This window comes from Sinocyclocheilus rhinocerous, unplaced genomic scaffold (genome assembly GCF_001515625.1).
Source record: "Sinocyclocheilus rhinocerous isolate Xijiao unplaced genomic scaffold, SAMN03320098_v1.1 scaffold534, whole genome shotgun sequence".
In the NCBI taxonomy this organism is placed as follows: domain Eukaryota; kingdom Metazoa; phylum Chordata; class Actinopteri; order Cypriniformes; family Cyprinidae; genus Sinocyclocheilus; species Sinocyclocheilus rhinocerous.
In genome coordinates this window covers 1,056,508-1,078,295 of record NW_015646352.1, presented here as the reverse complement: position 1 = coordinate 1,078,295, position 21,788 = coordinate 1,056,508, and the positions used below count along the sequence as shown (strand labels likewise).

The following is a 21,788-nucleotide window of genomic DNA, read 5'->3' as shown; positions in this document are numbered from 1 at the left end:
GTGATGCATATGTGGACTTTCTGCGCAGGGGCGCCCTCTAGTATCCAGTATGAATGAAACAGACATTACATGTGTTCATAGCACTAAATAATGGCCAATCTATAAAAATAATACTTCTCTCAAAATAAATTTAAGGTAGACATGTGATAATCCATGTTTTTCTACAGTGTACAACAATGTACTGGAGTTTGTTTTTTTTAAATAGCATTTAAAATCGCTAAAAAGAACTTGTTGTGCCAAACCATCAGAACCAAACTGAAAACTGTTTAAAAAAAACTGAGGTATTTATTGAACCTTGGGCTAACTGTATTGTTGCATTCCTACTGTTTACTCTAAAATACTGTATAACAGGAATATCACAAACTGAGTGCAGACTCCGAGTACTAACCTATGAAAAATATGCAATTACTAGCATGCAGTTACGTTTTTGACATTATTTTCTTGGCCTTATTTTTCAGGACAATGCTTCATGCTTTGGCTTAAGCATTGATTCATTGGTTTATTGATTTATTGACTGTTTAACTTAATAATGTGCCCTGTTCATCTTGTGTGATTGCACAGTGTGACACTGACCTGCTAACTTAAACTTGTGATATTTTACTGTGGTTCCTAGCAGGTTTTGCCCTAATTTTCTCACTAAAACAGCTGATCAATGCGCTAATAATATGGCAAAATACTTCAGCATGCCATGTAACCCTCAAAATATGTTTTAGTTTAATTGGTTTTAATTTTATTTCAATTTTTTTTTTTTTTCATTTTTTAAATTTATTTATTAATTAATTTACATTTTTAATTTATTTTCATGTATTTATTTGAATTAATTAATTAATTTATGAATAACCTGTGTGTCTGATCTCATTGCAGTGAATTAGAACAATGTTATAACGTAAAAATTTTGTTTGATCCCTTTTCCCACAAAAACCGATGATGTTGTGTTTCAGACCAGCATGCGGAAGGAGTTTCTTCAGGGTCTGGGCGGCAGCGACACCTGTCACTTCTGTATGAAGCGCGTGTACATAATGGAGCGGCTCAGTGCGGAGGGATACTTCTTCCACAGAGAGTGTTTCCGCTGTAACATCTGTGGTTGCACGTTGCGTCTGGGTGGACATGCCTTCGACTCCAACCAAGGTTTGTTAGTGACATGGTGTTTATAATGCCATTTTTAGTCATTAGACTGCTACATGTAGTATGTAGTATTAAATGGAAAAAATTATTTACTTGCATTATTTTCTTGCAGGCACTTTTTACTGCAAGCTGCACTTTTCTCAGCGAAAAATCAGCAGTAGGCATCTAAGAGGAGAGGTAATATTAATACATTTTATTAAACCGATGTAGTCAACCAATAAATCAGACAGTTATACAGTTAAGAATTGGTTATACAAAAACATTTGACTTCAGACTGCTGCGATAGACCAATAATAATTGATTTAATAAAATTACATTTGTAAATTATTTTCATTTACATCTGATTTATTATCAGAATAATCAGTCATTTAATAACAATGCATACAAATGCATACAAAACTGTTGACATTAAGTGAGCACATTATTAATATTATTGTTATTAATAATAATAATTATTATTATTATAAACTTATAAAAGCTATTTTTATTATTTATAATAGTATATAATTGTGTTTTTGATTATTATAGTTATTAATAATCAGTATAATCTAGATTTTGTTGATAACTTTTCAGAATAATTTGTATTATTCAGTCATGTATTATTATTATTATTATTATTATTAATAATACCTATAACTAATAATAGTAATAACATTAATAATGGTAATAATCATTATTATTATAACTTAATTATAAAAGCTATTTTTATTATTTATAATAGTATATAATTATTAGTTATTATTAGTAATATAATTATTAGTTATAGCTGGTGTGTTTTTTAATTATTATTATTAATAATCAAGATAATCAAATAATAATAGTAATAACATTAATAATAATAGTAATATTAATTAATAATAATAGTAATAATTTAGATAATCTAGATCTATTAATTATTAATTATTATTATTATTAATCATGTTTTCTTTTTATTATTTTTTGTTTATAATAATTAGCTATTAGTAATATAATTATTTGCTGTTATTATTATTATTATTATTATTATTATATCACTAATATATACAGCATGTCTACTTGCAATATCCTATGCACATTTGATATATACATTTAGAAGTAACTTTTAGTGTACTGTAATTGTTACAGTCTTCTGTTTTATTTATATCATCATCATTATGTTGCACAGATCAATGGAGTTGGCAGACCCTCGTCCAGCGCTAGTTCTGATTACACTGCCACAGACGGCCTCCGCGGCCCGTCCTCAGGTACCCTGACTTCCCTTATTAGGAAAAGTCTTCACTGGCCACTGCACATGGGCCGCGCACTGTTCGATACGCCCCGCCAGCTTGCCCGCTGGATGTATAAGGCGGCCCGGGCCGTAGCACTACACATCAGAGAGTGCCAGGAGGACTATGTATTCCTTTATGAGCTACTAAGTCTGGGTGTGCCCTTCATATACGTGCTGCATGAGATGACGGGCCAGATGAGCCGAGAGGCCATCGGTCCCTCCCCAGAGAGCATGATGGAGTCAGTCGAGCCGTACCGGGGGCTCCAACTGTCTTAAAAGGTCCTCGGTACTGCTAGACTGACGAGGGAAGGGGATTCCTAAACTCTGTATACCAGGCCAGTCCCTTACACTGAAATGCTTAGTTTATTGCTTATAATATAGGTTATTTCTTGGTACTTTTAACAGTGTTATGTGATTTGTATGAGAAGCTGAATTTTAGACTTCTTAAAGGGACAGTTCAGCCAAAATAACAAATTTAAATTTCTCATCATTTACTCGCCTCATTTCATTCCAAACCTGTATCACTGACTTCTGCGAAACAAAAGATATTTTGACAAATTAAAAGTGTGTTTTTGTACATACAGTGAAAGTCAATGGGGTCCAATGTTATTTTTTGGACCCCGTTGACCTTCACAGTACTGACAAAAACATCATCAGCATTCATCAAAATATGTCATTTTGTATTCTGCAAATAAAAGTAAGTCATACAGGTTTGGAATGACATGAGAGTGAGTAAATGATGAAAGAATTATTATTTTGGGTGAACTGTCCCTTTAAGACTCAGCTATGGCCCTACAGGGTTTAAGAAACGTTCAGTGTTCGTAAATATTCTTTTGATTGAAAATGTAAGACCCAAAGCTGATAAGAGCACTTTACTGAGAAGGGTTGTGCTGCTTTATCCTAACTGCCTGAAACTGCCAGTTAACGTGAATGCAACATTTTGCATTCTGCAGGTTTGCATCTGCCCATGTTATGTGCAATGGAATTGCCAAACAGTATTAAAATGCATTTTGACGACTTTGTTAATTAGGAGAACTTCATCTTTTTTTCTTTTTTTTTGATGTTGTTGAAATGTTCGCTAATTTTGTAATTTACGGCCTTTTGGGGAATCTAGATGTAGCTTATAACCAAAATTGTGGGGGGTTTTTTTTCTTTGTGATGTAATGGAAATAGTCTTTATTGGTGAAATGCGTCATATTCTGCATTGATTTCTAATGTAAAAGTGGCGGAAATGTCCTTCGGGATCACCGTGAATAGGGTACCTCCAATTGTTTAATCAATCAGTGTTCAAACATTCCACTAAATGTGTGGTGTAAACTTAAAAAATTTCTTTTTTTTTGTTTTTCTTACACTGATTTATCAGTGTTTAAGTGTACTGAACATGCATAATTATAGTTTTGGAAAATTCACCCTTGATTTTAGTGCTATTTCTCTCTCAATTTCCTTCTTTCTCATATTTCATTCTTCCCATCCTTCTCTACATCATACATAGTCTGTTTCAAGTTTCCAATGCTCCAATCCTTGATTGGCTGAACCGTGAGAGCAAGAACGCAATTGGCCTGCATGGGTCAGGTGATCTGGTTGTTTCGCTTCCCACTGCATATCCCTTGATTATATTATATTAACCCCATTATTGTGATTGCATGCAGCATGGGTCTAATGTATGAACATTTTTTATGAGACATCACAAACATCATCATAGTCCTTCACCGAAAGACGGCATTGCGTTTGTTTGTACCCAGAGCTAACATACTAACAGAAGTGCACTTGTACGCTTGACTATCCCAGCATGCTTTTTGAATGCACCCGTTTTTCTAGTACATGTTGTCCCGTAAAGTAATCTCCCTTCTTGTTTCTCTCCGTGTTTGTCCTCTCTGTTGCAGAGGCTGCTTTACTATCCCAATCCCATGTAAGAGCACTCTCTTGTTCCTTTTCCTAAAAACAAACTGAAGTCGTCATAAGAAGACTTAGTTTTGCACAATTTTTAAAGTCCTTTGAGGATTGTTTTTCGTAAATTTTAGCTTACTATTTCTTTGTATATTTCACAATGAAAGACTGTTTCTCTATAATATATTTAAAGCCTGTACGCATAAAATAAATTCATTTTTAACTCTAAAAGTTTGTTTCTGCCTTTTTGTCTGCCGATTCAGTGAGCTTCCTGTGTAACCCCCAGCAAAGAAGCATTTGTATTCATCAGTGCAATGAAACATTCTATACAAATATTTACTACCAAGCTGATAATATGAAATGCAACACAACTATCAATTTTCATTATAGGCCTAAAAAAATAATTCTGTGCCAGATATATCACACCCACGATATACAAATGTAACCCTCCCCCTTTTTTGTGTTTTCACTTTTCACACTATGTATCTTCACATCCCACGTTTTAAAAGCATTGGAACTGCAACAAACCATTTTTAATATTTTTAGTACATACATCAGACCCATTTTAAATTGTCTGAATTCTTGTATAGTCCAACTTAACTTGGTTCTTTTGGGTCTTTTCTATCCTGTCCTTTTATTTGCTTTTTGTAGGTGACTGTACTGCCTCAACAAAAGGTCTGCATGAATTTTTAACCACCATGTTCTGTTGAAGATAGATAGATAGATAGATAGATCTATAAACTATATTAGAATTTTACGTACTAACAGGGCTCGCAAAATTTCTAAATCCCTGGTAGCCCTTCGGGCAGGCACTCTTCAGATTTTGGTAGCCCTTGATAAATTTAACTAGCCCACAAAGAAAGAAAATTTTTAAATACAAAATTGGATGGGAGTCTAAATGTTAATCAAAAACATTTTCAAAACTCAAATATCAAGGAAGGAATTTTATTTCACAATTTACAGGGTATCTGCAGAATTTATAAAACCAATTTAAGGCTTTTTATGACCTGCACAAATAAAAATACCGTATGAGCAGGGAAGGGCAATGTCTATGGTCACATATTAAACCATAAAAAATACAGGTTTTCACGAAACAAAAAGTCTTACAAAATGATAAACATCACATTTCAGCCTTTACACCATTTTTAAGAACAGGGATGAGTCAACCGTATTAAAATTCTAATATTTAAAGCATAAATATATATCTTACTGTCTTAATTGTTTAGACTTTTAGAAGGCACATTAACTTCTTTCACATTTACAACTGCGTGTTTGCTGCGTAAAAATAAGAGTCGATTTTCGCGTTGATCTGAACAAAAACAGCAGCCGGGCTTATTGAGAATGCAAATTCATTCTCTGCCAGCAGGAGGCGCTTTCGGCAGAAATACAGCGGTTTCCCCGGTAACGGCTGTAAACGAAGCGCTACTTTATCAGGTATTACAGGTAAGATGAAAGGAAAATGCCATCAAAACTTTTCTGAAGACAGTCTGTTGCCTTCAGAGATACATTCATATAAAAACACCCGCGCCGCGTTTTAATCCCTGTATTTAAGATGACAGTCGGGCAGGGCGCTGATACATTTCGGTAGCCCAACTGGAAGACACAATAGCACGGGACGTTGGGCTAACAGCGATTTTGTGAGCCCTGCTGTAAACAAATATATTTATCAAGGCCTTGTGGTCTCAAACAACGCAAACAGAACATGAGGGTTAAATTGATTTTATTTATATCCATGGTTCATTTAATTCAATTGGCTAATTTGTATAGGCAAAATATAAAGATGAAACATTTGCAGATAATTTTGTGTTTTGTGTAGGATTTACAGGGTCAAAAATGAATGAAAAAGCTCTCATAAACACATTTGAAGATCTCTTGCTATGTCTTCAACTCATTTGACACATAAAAAGTATTGCAGTATTGAGTGCTGTATTCAGTTTATACGTGAATGACTGTCATAGAGCGTGCTAGAGGGAAAGCGCTAAATAGTGAGGGATGTGAGGGAGACTATTGAAAAGCACTCATCAAAACAGACATTCATATGGGGAGTGTCTCAAGGTAATAATGTCTGCTTAACATGAATAAAAAGCTGAGAAATTAGTTCATATTTAGCCATGTGTTCAGATATACTGTCATCTTATGAAAGTCAGTGACCTTCAGCTTTTACAAACCATTATTTTAAAGTGATGAACTAAAGACTGCCATGTAACATTTTACAAGTTATAAATTAGTTACGCTTCCTCTTCAGGGATATGTGTAATAATAATAATAAAGTAAATGAATAAACACAATTTATTATTATTTATTATTATTATTAGTAGTAGTAGTAATAGTAGTTGTTGTGCTGGTGTTATACAGACATTAATGTACGTAATCATTTCTGAGCATGGGAGCAGGGTCTGGTTTATAAATTCAGTTTGTCATATGTGTGTGCGTGGACCCTGCAGGAGCCGAATCAGACTCCAGAACTCAGAATGACCCGAAGGGTTTGTCGAACCCCAGCGCTCCTGCTGAGAGTGCAGAGGCGCAGGCCCTCTCAGACTCAACCGAGGTCATAAACATGAGGTTCGTCCACAATATTCACTTTACATGTTAATGTCTAACAATGAAACTTTTCATTTACCCTGACAAGGAAGGAACTTGTGTCGACATTTTAGACTCAAAAAGTATTATTGAGCCATTTCAGACTGAGAGATACTGTGTTCATTATTTATATGTTGTCTAGAGTGAACTTTTTTTTTTTCATTATTAATAAATTAATAATAATTGTATTATTTTTTTATTATTATTGTTACTGTTTTAATATAAATATTTTTTTATAAATATTATTATTAAACCACTAATAATATATGTGAAAGCTTTTATCTTAAGTCTTTTATCTGCATATTTTGGTGTAGTGAAGTCAAAGATTCATCTAAAAAGCCCGATCCTGCAGATTCTGCACCTGCGTGTCCCGATTCTCCACTGCAGAAAGGTCAGTCAAAACTTATATTTTCCTCACAGTCACAGGATCCATTATTATTGTCTCTTACGGTTACCCTCAAAATGTATTTGGACACTTAAAAGATTTCAAGTCACATATGGAAGGGCCTGTCCATTTCATGCATACATTAAGGATGGTTGATGTGTCCAAAAATGACACTTTTTTTTCACTATTAAATAGTTGAACAGACTGATATGTGGAAGCCATGTTCATCTCTGGGTTTCCTGCTTGGATTCTCGTCTGTTTTTTTTAATGAGGTTAAGGAGTGGCAGTCAAAGCCAGACTTTCACATTGACTATATTATTTTTGGCCCATGGACGTGTCTTGCAGCGGGCTGAACATTTTGTTCGGTCACACATGCAGCTTGTTAGACAGCAGCTGTTGGATTTGTTTGCTTAGCTTGTCTTTTTTGGCTTTTGGCTGAAAACAAATTCCAAGGTGAAACAATAAATATACATTGAAACTTTGCATTATGTGAATTGAAACAAATGCACTTAAATGATCAGTCACTTTAAGCGCTCAGTTTGATTTCCTCTTTTCATCAGTGAAATGCTTTACAGCCAAAGGAGAAATTACAAACAAAAACAACCTCTGGAGGAAGAAAATCCGATCCAGTAAGTATCATTCAGTCTCCCATGAATAAAACCAACAATATGAAAATCTTCAAAGACACGGCAGAAGTGTTTTTCCTTCCCATTGAGCTTGTGTTGTCAGCCACAATCTTAAATTCTAAATTGTGTTTCTATGCACAAGTTATTTTTCTGCTCAAGGTTGATAAAGAGCTCAAAATAAATAATGAGTCTCTCCGTGTCTCGACTGAACATACTGTATGATTCAGCCTTGTGATGTCAGTTGCCACACATAACTAATCTGAATTCATTTGTTAATCCTGACTGGATTAATATCAAGCGTCATTCATGATCTATTTATAAAAGCTAATGCAGCTTTTGGTCGCCTGAGCACATGTGCTTCATTATTAGGGCTCAGTTTCTTGGTATTTAGCACTGAAAGCAAAACTCTAAAGCGACTTCTCTGAAGGCTGCACTATAGAAATGGTTGATATGACTTTATATACATTAAAACTCGAGGCAGACTAATATGCGTCTATTTTTTTTTGTTGGATGCTGGTCATATCCACCCACTTCACCAGAGGGCGCTGCTGGTCTGTTTCTCAGCTATTGTATGAGACCATACAAAAGCAGTTAGTACAGGCAAACATTTCAATCTTTACAGTAAATTTTTATTGTTTTGCCTACAGTTAATTCCAACTCCTTAATGTAGTTATTAGCTCAATTTAGCCATTGTTTACCATGTCAGATTCCTTGTAAGTATATAAGTGAATCATAATTCCAAGTGATACTAGCCAGTGAATTTATCAAAGTCCTTTGTGGCATAATTTCCTCACTCAGCTCTGCCCCTCGTCCTGATTAAGAAATTTCACCGTGGAAAACCAGATGATAGTACTGAAGCCCTCACAAAGGAAGATGAAGACTCGGACTTTGAGGAGATCCATGAATCAGTAAATGATTTACATTCACTCTTTTGTCCATCATTCTGTGTAACATCATTGTCTAACCCCAAATTATAATTTACCGTATTTCATCCAGCTGTTCTACAACTGCAACTTAGGAGGTTTCTTGGTCTAAATGATCAAAATAGTGTTTAATTTGTTCATTTTTTACAGTCCGTTCACAGTTCTTCAATTGTTGTATCCATGAGCTGTTAAAGATTGTCCCTGCATCCCAATGTTCATACTATCCAACTTTTTTAAACATCCGCTTGGCCATTAACTTTTAAATGCATCATTATGCAAAAATATGAACAGAGTTCTCTGCATAAAGACCCACGGCCAGCAGATCAACGTGCTGTTACTTTTCTGTGACAAGATGATTGACAGGCCAGTTTACAGTGACAGGGTGCGTGTAACTATGCGACAGAGCGGTCCGTTAAAGACAATTGTATGACGTGATAGTATGTCCCAAAGCTTGCCTACTCTTCTACTACACACTCAAAAGTGTGTACTTTTTCTACTCCAAAAGAGTACATACTTTAAGGGCGTAGTATAAGTAGGCAAACTGGGACGCAGCATGTGTCTTTTCTCACACAGCTCTCCTCAACAAAGGCTGCAACATCAACTACAGGGTCTGACTGCCCCCTAATGGAGGACAAGAAGTCAACACCCATGGAAGAGATCCCAAAAATCCCTCTATATCGCACACATTTTCTTCCCGAATCCCCAAAACCCAGCACTTCCTCTCCAGAGCCAGTCGTCATGGCCGTTCCCTCAGAAGCGAACTCCCTCAGCCCCAAGAACAAGCTCATGCTGTCTTTATCTGAAAAGGAGAAGCTGCTCAACTGGGACTTGGCCGCTCCTGGAAAGCCCTCAACTTCTGAAGGAGAACAAATTGACAGAACCTCAACGAATCCTCCAAATGATCAACCAGAACCAGAAGCTCCACCAAAACCAAGCCGTCCTCAACCTAAACCCACTCCTCCACTCTTTGGCTTCCAACTGTGGGCCAGCAGTCTCCGGAAGTCCTTATCCTCCAGCAAAGGGAACAACCCTGTGGTCCTCAAGAGAAACCGGCCTTTGAAAGCCAGGCCGTTGTCTGAGGGGTCCTTCAACCTCAGCGGCTTGTTTGGCAGCAGCATTCGGAGCAACCAGGATGAGGAACACAGCAACACGTCTACCGATGGCAGTCAATCCAGAGTGAGGACAGGAAGTGAGCTCACCACGTTACTGGAGCAGGTGGCTCTCGGCTCCAAAACCCACAAGGGCACAAAAGATGATATGGCCTCCTTACCACCCAGAAAACTCAATTTCTTCTCCTCTCTGCGCATTAAGAGGAGCGAAGGAGCAGATCAGATCAAAGGAGACAACCAGAAGGACATCTTGACCATTCTTTCCAGGTTCAGAAGCAAAGGTAATTGCAGGTTAAAGTGACCTTTAAGACTCAACTGGTTTTAGAGCGGTTTAAAATCACTACATTAAAATGATAAAGAAAAATAAAAGCACAGAGTGTCTAATAGGTGCAGCAACACATTCATTCATCTGAATACAATTTCACGTCTTTATCATGTAAATGTATGACACGATATAAGTTTGGGGTTGGTAAGTTATTTTAATGTTTATGAAAAGTCTCTTATGCTTAGTCTCTACCGCTAGAAGGCCAAAAGTTACATAGTGTAGCAATAAATAAATCATGAGTTTACTCCAGACGGTGAACATCAGCACTTGTCCTCACATGCTCTTTATTTCTAAGTGATTAAAGTTTTGATGCCACTCGCCGTCTGCATGACATACGGTGTGTGCACAAACCCATGGTGCTGCTTGTGTTAACTTTATCGTTATATGCAGCGCTGTTATCTCTTCTATTATAATCTCCCACTGGCTTTTATTATATTCCTTGCATGCAATATTCAGGTAACTGTGGGACGTGCCGCTTTAATCTTGTGATGTATCAAAACATTTCTAGAGGCCAACGTAGGGAGAAAAGTATGATATCCATACCACATTGTTTGCAGCACATAGTTTTGATAGCATAGTGATACAGATTAATAAACAGTCTAATTTCAAATAATGGATCTGTTCTGATGATCTGGTTCTTGTACACTGATGTTCATAATCAGCGAAACACTGATATTTACAATACACCTCTTTTCATGCCACTGTTACTGTATTTTTTAGGCCAATACAAGTGCTATACCATATCAGTTATTGGTCCGTTTTTTTATATTTACTTTTATTATTTTTTAATCTTTCTCAAGCAATATTGGGTTGGTTTGTTTGTTTATTTAGGGTATTTTGTGTGTGTGTTCACTACTGTGTGTGCGCACTTGGATGGGTTAAATGCAGAGCACAAATTCTGAGTATGGGTCTCCATATTTGGCCACATGTCAATTCACTTTTACTAAATCCCATTTGTTTTTAAATGTGCCATCACCTAAAAAAAAATTTTGTTCTTCAATTATGATTAGCCAATATCAGATTTTTATTTATTTACTGATAATTTCCTATTTTTTTAAATGTGCCTTTTTAAATTAGTAATTAACATTTTGTTGTTATAATAATAATAACAGTTATTATTATTATTAATTTATTATTTTAATTATTAAAATTCTTATCCGCCACTTTTATATATATATATACAGTATATTGCTACTAACTCATAAATTCCTACTTTTTTAATATGCCTTAATATCCCTAAAATAAAAAAATATTTTATTATTAATTATTGCATTATTTATTATTATTATTATTATTGACAGCCCATATTGGGTTTTTATTTGTTTATTTTTATTTCAGTATTTGCTGATAAATCCCTTAATAATAAACAATTTGCTATTTCAACGATACATTATTGTTGTGTTTGTATCCACAGCTTCTTCTCAGCAACAACAACAACAAGAGTCCAACTCATCTAGTGAAGAGGAACAGGATCCAGACTCACAAAAGGTAAACGCTCCTCTACTTCTCTTAAAGAAACACCACTAATGGTATTCCAACAATTTGTGTGAAATCTACATATTTCAAACACACAGTCCCAGTTTGAACCATTACTTTTTTGTTCATTTATTTTCTATAAAGACCTACAGTGACACCTCACAGAAGAAAAAAGAGAAAACAGCCATCCAACAAACCAAGAGAGATCAGCTGAAAATACTTCACAGGGCTCAGGTATGCCACACACACACAGACACACATATGAGTCATAGAATGATACGGTTTTCAAACAAATGTCATTAATAAATAATATTAAGCTAAAGTAATATCCTTTGTTCAGAAAAAAAACAAAACATTTATTTATGAACTACTGTGAAGTATATCTGTTTTAGAAATATGAATCGCATATACAGTGGGTACGGAAAGTATTCAGACCAAAAAGACTCATGGCTGTATTAGATCAAATGGGTGCTTCTACTAAATACTGAGCATTTTTCAGTTTTTCTTTTTTAATAAATTTGCAAAAATGTCAACAATTCTGTGTTTTTCTGTCAATATGGGGTGCTGTGTGTACATTAATGAGGAAAAAAAATTAACTTAAATGATTTTAGCAAATGGCTGCAATATAACAAAGAGTGAAAAATTTAAGGGGGTCTGAATACTTTCCGTACCCACTGTATTCCAGTTACTGTTATCTGATGTATATCAGTTATCTGATGTGATTGGCAGGTAATCCAGAGACAGCTGGAGGAAGTTGAGGAGAAGCAGAGAGCTTTGGAGGAGAAAGGTGTGGCTCTGGAGAAGATCCTCAGAGGAGAAACTGGTACGGCACATTCTAACACTGTCACACGTTATTACATCTGAAATATATTATTTAAAGTGCCTCATTATCAGTCCCATTGTCCTTACATGCTCCCCGTCTCCACCCACTCACTCTGTGATGGTGATATAATTATTTAAAGGGGTGTTATGACACTTACGACTTTTATTTCGGTTGCTGACCGCTATGCGAATGAAGTGCCCAATGTCGTTGCCCTATCAAGTGTGCAAAACTGAGAAATATTTTGCCATCGGGAACGAGATTTCGCAACCTTATTTCCACAAACTTGTTCTGGAATTAATTATTATATTATTATATACGTTATTGGTTTTGTTTTACCCTGTTTATTTCATGTCACACAGCAAGTCACAGGGAGTGACTCTGTTGACTTCCTGTTATTCTTCTTAGATTATTTGATAATGACAAACTAAGACTTATAAACCATAATATATTTCTTTCTTTTCTTTTTTTCTTTTTATTATATTTTAATACTTTTAATACTTTTTTTAATGTATTAGAATAATAAAAAAATAACATTATTGTGTGTGTGTGTGTGTGTGTATATATATATATATATATATATATATATATATAATTATGTATTTAATTACTTATAATTATTGGTATGTATTATATGTGAGTTTATGTAGCATGTATTTTTAATTTTGTATTTTAATATGGCTAATTCTTGTGTATGTATTGTCAATGTATTGTGATGATATATGTACATAATTAAAAATATAAAATAACAATTAAAAGTAAATATAAAAATATAAAACTACAAAATAAAAAATACACATACAGTACATTTAAATGTTGTGTGTGCTTTTAATTTAATATTTAATTTAACATTTGTATTGTATTGTGTATGTATTGTATTTAATTTTGTATTTTAATAATTTATTTACTTTTTATATTATTTATAAATTAATTCATTTATTTTTTATTTTTTATTATTATAGTTAATTTATTTTTTATTTAGTTATTTATTGTATGTTTTATTGTATCGAGTACAATGTATAGGACTAACCGCTGAATCCATATGGCACGTACACAAAGACAACCTGCAAATAAGCTGCTGCCTTACTGTTTGACTTTTTTTTTTTTTAGAGGGGGAAAATTTGAGATTCAAATAACAGTGATTTGCATTCGAACTAAATGGCCATTTAGAGTCAAAATCATGTTGAAATGACTGCAGAGGTAATGGGTTCTGTAAATAGACAAAGTGCCTCAGAAATGAGCTGAAAATGTGATGTTTCATTATTTTGGTGAATGTTGATCTACGTGGGGATTATTGAAGGCAACAAGTCGTTCCGATGAAAAAAGCCAAATCGCAGCAGCCTTTTAACATACTGCATAATGAGTTTATAATCATATTTTGAAAGCTCTAAGCTCTAATTATAAGGACTGTAAATTGAATTTTAACATTATCTAGAAATTCACTTCTGCTTCCGCAGAAATTCCTCTTTTGACGTCCTACAACTTAGACAGGCATTGTTATGTATTAAGAAACCAAATGGAAATACTAGGAAATGAAGAGATGGAACTTTGCTCCTAGATTTATCGTCGAAGGCTGCCATGGTATTAATGCATAAAGCAAGGAAATGCATTGCTTTGTGTCATGTGACATCTTATTCCTGGCCTTGTTTCGTCTAAGTACCTCTCTCATTCACAATGCCACAAGGATGCAGGCGGTATAGAAGACGTCCCTTTTGTGAAGTGGACAGCAAGGATACAGTCTGTCTTCTATCAACAGACATCAATGAGGGCAGCAGAATGCTATTAATAAATGCATGGGGGTGAATCTTTTGTGACGGTGCACTTTGACCTGCTAGAATCCATTGTTCGGCATGTTTACATGTCTTTGTGTGGATAATTGTATTAAGATGAGGGACTGCGGGTGTGCTTTTTTTGTTGAATAGGTGCTTTGTTAACTGACATTTGCGGCCTCTAAATGGATAGAGAGTTGGTGTATGTAGTAGACGATGCTCTGAAACTGTCAATGTGGGAGACTCGAACATTGTGTGGGACTATATGAGTTTATTAGCTAAATAATAGTACTTGGCTTCTGTTTTAAAGTATTCAATTTTGATTTTATTTTTTATTAATCACAAATGACCAGAAAAGTCATTAACTAATAGTGGATGTCTATCACTAGAATCAGAAGCTTGGGACTCGTATCACATACTGTCTGTCAATCATATGTTAAGGAACTAATTCTATCTGACACACCATCACAGGACTGAGTCATATTAGTCGTGTTATAGATTTCAGTGTTCAGTCAATTTTGACTTATGTCGTGTTCACAGGTGATGACTCCACAGATGAGACCACGCTACTGCAAACCTGGTTCAAACTGGTCCTGGAGAAGAACAAACTGTCGCGATATGAGTCTGAACTCATGATCTTGTAAGTACTGTGACCCCTGTGGGTTTTTTAATCAAGGTTTTTATACATTTCTTACACATGCTCTTGTCTCTAGTGCTGAAGAACTGGAGTTGGAGGACACTCAAAGTCGGCTACAGCAAGACCTTAGATGGCGAATGGACACTGACGGTGGGTTATGATGCATATAATGCTGGTCAAATGTTTAGAATAATAGTTGTTGTTTTTTTACTTTTTTTTTTTAGAGAACTGTCTTATGCTCACCTATATATATGAAGAGTTCAGATGCAAAAGACTCCAGGTGCTGTCTAAAACATTATATATAAATTATATAAAACAGTTTTTTGCTGCTTAATATTTTTTATGGAAACTGCTGCAATTTTTTTCAGGATTCTTTGATAGAAAGTTCTACACATGCTCTTGTCTCTAGTGCTCAAGAACTGGAGTTGGAGGACACTCAAAGTCGGCTACAGCAAGACCTTAGACGGCGAATGGACACTGACGGTGGGTTATGATGCATATAATGCTGGTCAAATGTTTAGAATAATAGTTGTTGTTTTTTTACTTTTTTTTTTTAGAGAACTGTCTTATGCTCACCAATGCTGCATTATTTGATCAAACATTTTTAATTTAAATTGAAATATTACAATTTAAAATGTAATAGAAAGTTCAAAAGAACAGCATTTATTTTAAATAGAAATTTTTGAAATGTTATAAATGTCTTTATTGTCACTTTTACTGTTTACAGTTTCACTTATTGTCATTTCTCAGAGTATTTAAATACACACAGAAACAAAATACCGTTCCTCACCAGCATACTGTAGTGCAAAAGAAATACATACAAAGACATTACAACTTACAAGGTTAAGCAGCCAAAACATTTCCACACTTTATATTCCACACAATTTATAACTCTATAAGAAAATTAATTTGTCCTTTATAATAATGTCATAATGTACTTTATAATGTGCTTAAATAGGAAAAACACCTTGACAGATGACTAGCTGTCAGTGTGCTATAACAATGGTGAAGAGGTAGGAATGAACTGATATAAATGTGAATGTACATGAATGTATTTTGATGAATGTGGAGTGGGGAGGGGGCGCAGTCTGTTCACCATCCTGATTGCTTGTGGGAAGAAGCTGTTCAGCATCCTGCTGGATCTGCAGCAGATACTCCTGTACCTCTTCCCGGATGGCAAAAGTGAAAGCATGCCATGTGACGGGTGGAAAGGGTCTCTTATGAGGAGGGAGAGAGGCGCCAGTGATTTTCCTGGCTGTCTTCACTATCCTATCGAGCTGCTGCTGTTCCTGAACCTTACAACTCCTGAACCATGAAGTGAGGTAGTAGGTCAGGATGCTTTCAGTGGTTCACCTATAAAAGGTGGTAAGGAGATGGGTAGGGAGACCTGCCTTTCTAAGTCTCCAAAGGGAATGTAAGGGCTTTTTTGATGACTGCCATGGTGTTCAAAATAAAGAACAAGTCATCAGACAAGTGAACGCCCAGAAAATTGAAGTTATTGACCCTTTCCACGATAGCACCATCAATGGTTAGTGGTAAGAGTAGGTGGTTGCCTCTCCTAAAATCTATCACTATCTCCTTTGTTTTGTCCACGTTGAGGGCAAGATTATGAAGTCTACACCTTGCTGTAAGCTGCTCTACCTCCAACCTGTATGCAGATTCATCATTGTCACTTATGAGACCCACTACTGTTGTATCATCAGCATACTTAATAATATGGTTGGTGCTTACTCTTGCAGTACAGTCATGGGTAAGCAGGCAGAACAACAGGGGGCTCAAGACGCAGCCTTGCGGAGAGCCCGTATTCACTGTGATGGTTCTTGAAACATCACTGCCCACCTTGACTGTCTCCCACCACTGTGTCAAGAAGTTAAGAACCCAGTTTGTGCTTTAGCAGCATCATATGACCCCTTTAAAACACGTCCAGGAATGCCGTCTGGCCCTACAGCCTTAAGTGAGTTAACTCTGAGAAGGGCCTTTTTAATTTCAGGTGGTGACACCTGGGGTGCCTGGTCACTGGGTGATGATAAAAGCATCTGTGCTTGAGTGATGTTATTGGCCTCAAAACATGCATAGAAGTCATTTAGATCATCTGATAAAGAGGAGTCGTTGTGGCATACCTGCAGGGGAGGGGGCTTGTAGTCAGTGATAGTCTTAAATCCCTGCCCCAACCGCTGTGAGTCTCTGTTATTTGCGAAATAGCTGCTTAGTTTTTGTGCATACAGACTTTTCGCCGCCTTAATATTGGATAGGATAATTGGTTGTTAGAATGATAACATTGTAAGTGGTGGCGCATTTACTTGTGAACAGGAATTGATAGCTGCTGAGGAAGGTGATAGTGTCTTAATTTGCAAGTCAGTGGTTGGTCCCTCAGCCTCCGGCAAACACAAGTTTGTTTTAGTTCTTGATAGTGATGAAGCTCACTGTTTACCAGTAAAACACATGCAGCTTTAAGCCTGTGATTGCTGCAGAACACAGAGGTGTCATTGTGTAATACTTGATTATGATGTCATGCTTATCATACAATATATTTGATGTTATTCAAAGTGATTAAACCTTGTTACATGGTGAAAATGTTATGTGGGCAATATTTTACCTCATTATTGACGATAGGCCTCTCTTTGTATTCCCACCATTTCTAGACTGTGAGAAGAGTGCGAGTGAGCTGGCAGAGGAGCAGAGCCTGCTGGTGGAGATCATGAAGGTGGTGGAGAAAAGAGACAAACTGGTGAGTCTGCTGGAGGAGCAACGGCTGAAGGAAAAAGCGGAGGACAGAGATCTGGAGAGCATGATCCTCTCCAGAGGCTATCAGTTCCACTGGACCTGAACTTCTCACACTGGATGAAGATCTGCTGTACTGACCTGCATGAAGAACTACTTTAGACTGAGAAAGCCTTATTTGAAGATCAGCTTCTGGATCTTGAACAAACTGTAACATGCTTGTTTAATCAAACCCAACTGAATGCTGCCTTGTGTTCTTGAAAAGAAATAAACCAAAAACCAAACACGTGCCTCTTTATTAACTGAAAATGATGAATGTTTCAAACCAGGTTGCACAGCCACAGAGGTGAGAGGACTGACTACAAATGTTATTCACACTGGTGCAATGGTATTTAGTTAATTTACTTGTTTAATTTATCTTGCTGTTTTGTTGAAACTCTTAATGAATGTTTGTTCCGTTCATCAGTAAATATTCCAGTAGAGGCCAAAGTTTAATGGCAGTGACAAAGTGTGTCTGTTGAGTTTTTGTTTGTCTTTTAGTCTCGCAATGAACAGGATATCTTAAGTGACCTAAAATTGCAGCTGTTTCTAAAGTAAAACCAAATATCATTGTTTCAAGAATCAAGAAGTGCTTAAGAAAATGTCTAAATGGCTCTGGTTTTATTTTTGTCTGTCTGTTGCCTTGTGTAATTTATTTAATAAATTTAAAAACAATGAGTTGACTCTCCTAAATATCTTCAAAAAAAAGATTAAAAATGAATTTGAATGTTTAATTTCTGTAAATGTACATAATTATACTAAGACTGAGAATAATTTAGGAATACTGTTATAAGTTTTATAATATTTTCTAAAAGTTTATGTATATTAAAATATAATATGAATATTGTATGTTATATTATAAAAATATAAAAGATTTTATTTACATAAGAATTTTAAAATTTAGTCTCTAAATTTACAAGCTTACGTATAAATATGAAAATATATTAAGAATAATTTTAAATGTTAACATTTGAAAAATAGAAGAATAATAAATTTCAAAACGTCTTGATGTAAAATATTAAGTAGTATTAAAAAGCTTGTTTAAGCAAATCGTGTAAAGTCGGTCATTTTTTTATTTTATTTTTATTTTTTGTATGCATTGTTTTACATTCGGCGCATCATAGCTCAAGGCAGTAATAATAAAATTGGACTCATTATATGATATTGGCAACTCACTACGATGAACTTTCTGAACAGTCTCCCTTAGGAAAAGAGGGTGGGATCAAAGGATAAGGGAAGCTAGTTTTAGAAGGCTGGGCAAATAGCTGGAATTCCGTTTCCGTTCCTGTTCCTGGGATTTTACTAACTCCCTCAGCGGGGGAAATCACATATTATTGACACTTTTCTGTCCATGGTGGTTTGTTTGAACCGATGGCGTCTTCCCCGCAGAAATCTCCGTCCTCTCCAAAGTCGTCAACTCCAAAGTCTCCGTCCTCCCGAAAGAAAGATGACTCATTTCTGGGGAAACTTGGTGGGACTCTGGCCAGAAGGAAAAAGGCGAAAGAAGGTAGCGATTGATCTTAAAATTTCGCGTTCTGAACATTAAACAAACGAACTAGTCATGACAGTTTTGCTGTGAAGTCCTCAAGTTACTACACAACTTATTCAGAAGTCTGAAGAATTCCCTCCTCCAACTACTGTACGGGCGCAAGAATAGTTTTTTTTTAACATGGTCAGCATTTCTATTTCTTATGTACACTTTAAAATTCGAAAAAGAAATGACAACGTGTTTGTTAAAGTGGCGAAAAATGTGATGTTTACATTCCAAGGTTTGTGCCGCTTTCATCAAGCGATGTTCGATTCGCGGACGAATTGTTCTTTTGAGTCGGATCTTTTTAATAAATCAATTTACAAAAGCGCTCTGAGCGATTCGTTTACGAATCAAACTGAATCAGTCCTTGCGTTTCTCCTATTCAGCTGAATCGATTCATTGAATCGAGAACCGTCTCTTTTAAAGGGTTAGTTCACCCAAACATGAAAATTATGTCACTAATTACTCACCCTCATGTCGTTTCAAACACCTAAGACCTTTGTTAATCTTCGGAACACAAATTAAGATATTTTTGATGGAATCTGAGAGCTGTCTGACCCTGCGAATAATTTAGGAATACTGTTATAAGTTTTATAATATTTTCTAAAAGTTTATGTATATTAAAATATAATATGAATATTGTATGTTATATTATAAAAATATAAAAGATTTTATTTACATAAGAATTTTAAAATTTAGTCTCTAAATTTACAAGCTTACGTATAAATATGAAAATATATTAAGAATAATTTTAAATGTTAACATTTGAAAAATAGAAGAATAATAAATTTCAAAACGTCTTGATGTAAAATATTAAGTAGTATTAAAAAGCTTGTTTAAGCAAATCGTGTAAAGTCGGTCATTTTTTTATTTTATTTTTATTTTTTGTATGCATTGTTTTACATTCGGCGCATCATAGCTCAAGGCAGTAATAATAAAATTGGACTCATTATATGATATTGGCAACTCACTACGATGAACTTTCTGAACAGTCTCCCTTAGGAAAAGAGGGTGGGATCAAAGGATAAGGGAAGCTAGTTTTAGAAGGCTGGGCAAATAGCTGGAATTCCGTTTCCGTTCCTGTTCCTGGGATTTTACTAACTCCCTCAGCGGGGGAAATCACATATTATTGACACTTTTCTGTCCATGGTGGTTTGTTTGAACCGATGGCGTCTTCCCCGCAGAAATCTCCGTCCTCTCCAAAGTCGCCAACTCCAAAGTCTCCGTCCTCCCGAAAGAAAGATGACTCATTTCTGGGGAAACTTGGTGGGACTCTGGCCAGAAGGAAAAAGGCGAAAGAAGGTAGCGATTGATCTTAAAATTTCGCGTTCTGAACATTAAACAAACGAACTAGTCATGACAGTTTTGCTGTGAAGTCCTCAAGTTACTACACAACTTATTCAGAAGTCTGAAGAATTCCCTCCTCCAACTACTGTACGGGCGCAAGAATAGTTTTTTTTTAACATGGTCAGCATTTCTATTTCTTATGTACACTTTAAAATTCGAAAAAGAAATGACAACGTGTTTGTTAAAGTGGCGAAAAATGTGATGTTTACATTCCAAGGTTTGTGCCGCTTTCATCAAGCGATGTTCGATTCGCGGACGAATTGTTCTTTTGAGTCGGATCTTTTTAATAAATCAATTTACAAAAGCGCTCTGAGCGATTCGTTTACGAATCAAACTGAATCAGTCCTTGCGTTTCTCCTATTCAGCTGAATCGATTCATTGAATCGAGAACCGTCTCTTTTAAAGGGTTAGTTCACCCAAACATGAAAATTATGTCACTAATTACTCACCCTCATGTCGTTTCAAACACCTAAGACCTTTGTTAATCTTCGGAACACAAATTAAGATATTTTTGATGGAATCTGAGAGCTGTCTGACCCTGCATAGACAGCAACGCAACTGAAATGTTCCCAAGTCCAGAAACGTAGCAAGGAGATCTGTAAAATAATCCATGTGATTTGGGAACATTTCAGTTGCGTTGCTGTCTATGCAGGGTCAGAACTTATTCAGAAGTCTGAAGAATTCCCTCCTCCAACTACTGTACGGGCGCAAGAATAGTTTTTTTTTAACACGGTCAGCATTTCTATTTCTTATGTACACTTTAAAATTCGAAAAAGAAATGACAACGGGGTGTTTTTAAAGTGGCGAAAAATGTGATGTTTACATTCCAAGGTTTGTGTCGCTTTCATCAAGCGATGTTCGATTCGCGGACGAATTGTTCTTTTGAGTCGGATCTTTTTAATAAATCAATTTACAAAAGCGCTCTGAGCGATTCGTTTACGAATCAAACTGAATCAGTCCTTGCGTTTCTCCTATTCAGCTGAATCGATTCATTGAATCGAGAACCGTCTCTTTTAAAGGGTTAGTTCACCCAAACATGAAAATTATGTCACTAATTACTCACCCTCATGTCGTTTCAAACACCTAAGACCTTTGTTAATCTTCGGAACACAAATTAAGATATTTTTGATGGAATCTGAGAGCTGTCTGACCCTGCATAGACAGCAACGCAACTGAAATGTTCCCAAATCACATGGATTATTTTACAGATCTCCTTGCTACGTTTCTGGACTTGGGAACATT

At 35.7% G+C, this 21,788-nt stretch overlaps 2 protein-coding genes across 7 annotated transcripts in view; both read left to right on the top strand.

Moving 5' to 3' along the window:
• Nucleotides 1-17,913, top strand: part of LOC107707484 (protein-methionine sulfoxide oxidase mical2b-like) — a 61,492-nt gene extending 43,579 nt beyond the window's left edge. For 4 of the 5 annotated variants that reach the window (XM_016511511.1, XM_016511510.1, XM_016511513.1 and 1 more), the window contains 14 exons: nucleotides 942-1,128; nucleotides 1,238-1,302; nucleotides 2,270-2,348; nucleotides 6,703-6,820; nucleotides 7,153-7,229; nucleotides 7,784-7,852; nucleotides 8,648-8,757; nucleotides 9,346-10,162; nucleotides 11,621-11,694; nucleotides 11,827-11,916; nucleotides 12,412-12,505; nucleotides 14,812-14,911; nucleotides 14,985-15,058; nucleotides 17,551-17,913. In XM_016511511.1, the coding sequence (XP_016366997.1) occupies nucleotides 942-1,128; nucleotides 1,238-1,302; nucleotides 2,270-2,348; nucleotides 6,703-6,820; nucleotides 7,153-7,229; nucleotides 7,784-7,852; nucleotides 8,648-8,757; nucleotides 9,346-10,162; nucleotides 11,621-11,694; nucleotides 11,827-11,916; nucleotides 12,412-12,505; nucleotides 14,812-14,911; nucleotides 14,985-15,058; nucleotides 17,551-17,735 (2,139 nt within the window). In that variant the 3' untranslated portion in view covers nucleotides 17,736-17,913. Of the gene's footprint in view, nucleotides 1-941; nucleotides 1,129-1,237; nucleotides 1,303-2,269; nucleotides 2,349-6,702; nucleotides 6,821-7,152; nucleotides 7,230-7,783; nucleotides 7,853-8,647; nucleotides 8,758-9,345; nucleotides 10,163-11,620; nucleotides 11,695-11,826; nucleotides 11,917-12,411; nucleotides 12,506-14,811; nucleotides 14,912-14,984; nucleotides 15,059-15,317; nucleotides 15,392-17,550 lie in introns of all 5 variants that reach the window. The other variant, XM_016511512.1, reaches the window with a different exon arrangement.
• Nucleotides 17,914-18,861: 948 nt separating this feature from the next.
• The window catches only part of LOC107707483 (alpha-parvin-like), a 14,929-nt gene continuing 12,002 nt past the window's right edge, over nucleotides 18,862-21,788 (top strand). Inside the window, exon 1 of one of the 2 annotated variants that reach the window (XM_016511509.1) lies at nucleotides 18,862-19,175. In XM_016511509.1, the coding sequence (XP_016366995.1) occupies nucleotides 19,040-19,175 (136 nt within the window). In that variant the 5' untranslated portion in view covers nucleotides 18,862-19,039. Of the gene's footprint in view, nucleotides 19,176-20,194; nucleotides 20,502-21,788 lie in introns of those variants that run through there. The other variant, XM_016511508.1, reaches the window with a different exon arrangement.